Source organism: Pinus tabuliformis, chromosome 2_2 (assembly GCF_031772625.1).
Source record: "Pinus tabuliformis cultivar Carrire ecotype Pingquan chromosome 2_2, CPIR1, whole genome shotgun sequence".
Taxonomy (NCBI): Eukaryota; Viridiplantae; Streptophyta; class Pinopsida; order Pinales; family Pinaceae; genus Pinus; species Pinus tabuliformis.
Window position 1 is genome coordinate 480,753,886 of NC_142300.1, and position 3,355 is coordinate 480,757,240.

Here is a 3,355-nt window from a genome sequence, read left to right on the forward strand (position 1 = left end):
TAGTAAGGACTTCATCTTATACACTTTCACCTCAGACTCATCCTTGGCCACAGTCCTCACACAAAAGGATTGCGACCACGATGAACATCCTATATCCTTCATGAGCACAGGGATGCAAGGCGCAGAACTTAATTACCCAGACATTAATAAGTAGGCATATGCGGTCTATAAAGTGGTGAAACATTTTAGACCATACATTCTAAAACATTGCGTCATAGTAATGGTCCCACATCCGACAGTCAAATCACTCTTCGTCCAATAAGATCTTGGTGAGAGGAGAGCCAACTGGATGAACTCCCTCCAAGAGTACGATTTGGATTTCAAACCTTCACATACAGTGAAAGGACACGGGCTCTATAAACTAACCGCTGAGACAGGAGATGAGCAGGTTCCGGAGGTGGATCAACCAGTTTCAGAGGCAGAGGGTTGGGAACATGAGATCGAAATGTACCAGAATGATCTACTTGGATCACAGGACTCCTCTTTGTGGTACTCTAACCTGAGGCAATACCTAGTGCTAGGGTCTCTACTAGAGACCTTGTCCGCCAAGCAGAAGAGAGCCGTCGGGCTCAAGGCTGCCTCATATCAAATAGTTCAGGGAAATCTCTTCAAAAAGCACCACCTCGGCATACTGTTAAGATGTTTGGAATATGACAAAGCTTAGCGAGTGATGAAGGAACTACATGATGGACACACGGGAGGTCACTATGCGGGCGACACCACTGACAACAATATCACGCAAGCAGGTTTCTATTGGCCCACACTCTTTAAAGACGCGCATGGCTATGCTCGAAAGCATCCCATCTATCAGAAGCACATAGGCAGGCAGGCTAGATCATTCGCTCCACTACAACCCATAACAGTAGAGGAGACTTTCCAACAATGGAGGTTGGTTGTCATCAGAGAGATCACGCCGAACACATCAAAACAACACATGTATATACTCATGACCATCAACTATTTCACTAGGTGGGTGGAGGCAATCCCGTTACGGAAAATCAACGATGATCAGGTAATATATTTGATCAATTAGTACATCATATCCAGGTTTAGTGTCCCAACCTCACTTGTCTTTGATAATGCTACGTATTTTTCATCTTTAAAATTGTATGATTTTTCTTTGGAAAACAATATTGTTTTAAAACATTCAGCCAACTACTACCCTTAGGGGAATGGCCTAGCAAAATCTACCAATAAAAACCTCATCCGCATCCTCAAGAAAACCCTTCTCTCTCACCAAAGAAACTAGCACAATGCACTCAGCAATGCCCTATGGGTTGACCAGGTTACTCCCAAACCATCCATTGGCACATCCCCCTACTTCCTGGTTTATGGGAAAGAAGCCATATTTCCACCTAACCTTTATCTCCCGGCCCTCAAACTAGCTCAAGAGTCACAAGGCTCCCCTTTCCCCACCATTCAAATCTGTATTGACACACTGAGATTGGAAGAGGAGAGACTAAAGACTAAGAATAAATTTTCTGTTCACAAAAGCCGAATTACAAGGTGGTTTGACAAGAAGTCTGCAGGAAGCTGTGACTTTAGTGTGGGGTATTTGGTTCTTAAATGGGATCGAGCCCATGAGGACATAGGGAAACACACCAAGTTCCAAGCTTTGTGGACTGGTCCCTTCCAAATCAAAGAGAAAATCAGCCAACACACCTATAAGTTGTAAACACTGGGATGACGAGTTGAGCCCTTTCCTGTCAGTGGCCAAGACCTCAAGTTCGACTTCACCTAGCAGCCCTCAAGGTTGCTAGTCCCATCTTGTACCATAGTTCCCTAGCTAGTCATTTTGTTTTGTTTTTAGTATAGTTTGATGTTCTTTTCCTTTGAAAATAAAAGTTTGGGATGATAGGTAGAGGCTAGAATGGCCCTACACTTTGGATTCCACGGATGCCCTACGAAACCATTTTTTTACTGAACCTTAAGTCGCGACCAAGATAGAGTGTGCAAAATTGGCAGTGGTAGGGAACTCAATGGCACACACGGCCTCCATTTTTCGCTTGCGTCAGCCTATCCCAACTTCTTTCATGGCCAAGATTTTGAATTGTTCTAGATCACTCGTTGTTTTGGGAAAGAAGGGGGAACTGAAGAAACCTTTTTGAGCATACATACATTTTGGTAAAACAATAAGGTCTCTAAAAAACCAGAAACAACCTCTTGGCAAATCAAATGAGTCGAGATCGCTCGTCCGCCCAAGTTTTAATCCACCATCGAATAAGTGCAAATAAGTGCAAACAAACAAGTTCCAATGAGCACATCCAATTACTCATAATAAGGGCTAAAGGACCAAGAAAGGATTCTTGCGCAAAGAGGTAAGGCAACGACTCTACTGGGGTACTGACTAGGCTCGCTGGCAACGAAGCAATGTTCGCGATTTATAGGTAGTGACTCCGCTGGGTTACTGTTCAGGGTCGCTGATAGTGAAGCAACACCAGAGTATCGTGACCACTATAATGAAAAAACTTAAATCTCATATCATTACTTCAACTTCCCTTTTTCCTTCCCAGAATAACAGGAAGTAACATCCTATCTTGTGTGTTAAAGGCTAGTTTTCACAGATTGGGATAACCGACCGGTGTGAAGGAGATGCCTGAATGCCATTAGCGGGACCTGCAAATCTATGGAAGAAAAACTCATTCAGTACCCCCTTAAGCTAGGTCAGAAGACGTTAGAGATCCTGGAGTTCTCCCAGTGAATCACCAATTGTTATAGCTGCGGCAACAACCCCTCCAAGAATTTCAAGATCCTTAAAATTTTCGGAGTTCCTATGTTGCGTAAAAATTTTCCACACCTTAGGAATCTGCTCAAAAGCTCCCCAACCCAGAAAAGCCTCGTAAGAATCTAAAAGTTTCCTGCTACATCAAGCTAAGTCACAAATCTAGTTTAAGCAAGTCATTCGCAGCTTCAGAACGTGACTCAATCAATCAATTGCGACTATTGCGACCCACAGGTCGCTAATTCGCAAAGGTTGCAAAGGTCGCAAGAAATACCCATCACAACCATGTGACCCTTATGACCTTGTGACCAACAGGTCACAAGGTCTCATAGGTTGCAAATGTCATAGTTGAGATTCATCACAACCATGTGAGGTTGGTCGCAAGGTCATATAGGTTGCAAAGGTCGCAGTTGACATTCATCGTGACCATGTGACCCTTGTGATCTCATGACCAACAGGTCACAAGGTCGCACTTTCAACCCATGCGACCCTTGCACGTGCAACCAAAGATAAAAAAGTAGGTCACCCCTATTCATTTGTAACAACTCCTTTGGTCGCATGAGAGATGAAGGAGGCTTGCGACTTGGCCACACGAACAATTTCTCCAGGTAGGCGACCTTTCACCTTCCTAGT

The 3,355-nt window shown here is 43.9% G+C and overlaps 1 protein-coding gene across 1 annotated transcript; it reads left to right on the forward strand.

Moving 5' to 3' along the window:
• Window positions 1–670: 670 nt before the first annotated feature.
• LOC149193429 (uncharacterized) lies at window positions 671–1,675 on the forward strand. Its single transcript, XM_089407307.1, has 2 exons — window positions 671–1,012; window positions 1,286–1,675. The coding sequence occupies exons 1-2, from the start codon at window positions 671–673 to the stop codon at window positions 1,673–1,675; spliced, it is 732 nt and encodes a 243-aa protein (XP_089263433.1).
• Window positions 1,676–3,355: the final 1,680 nt, after the last annotated feature.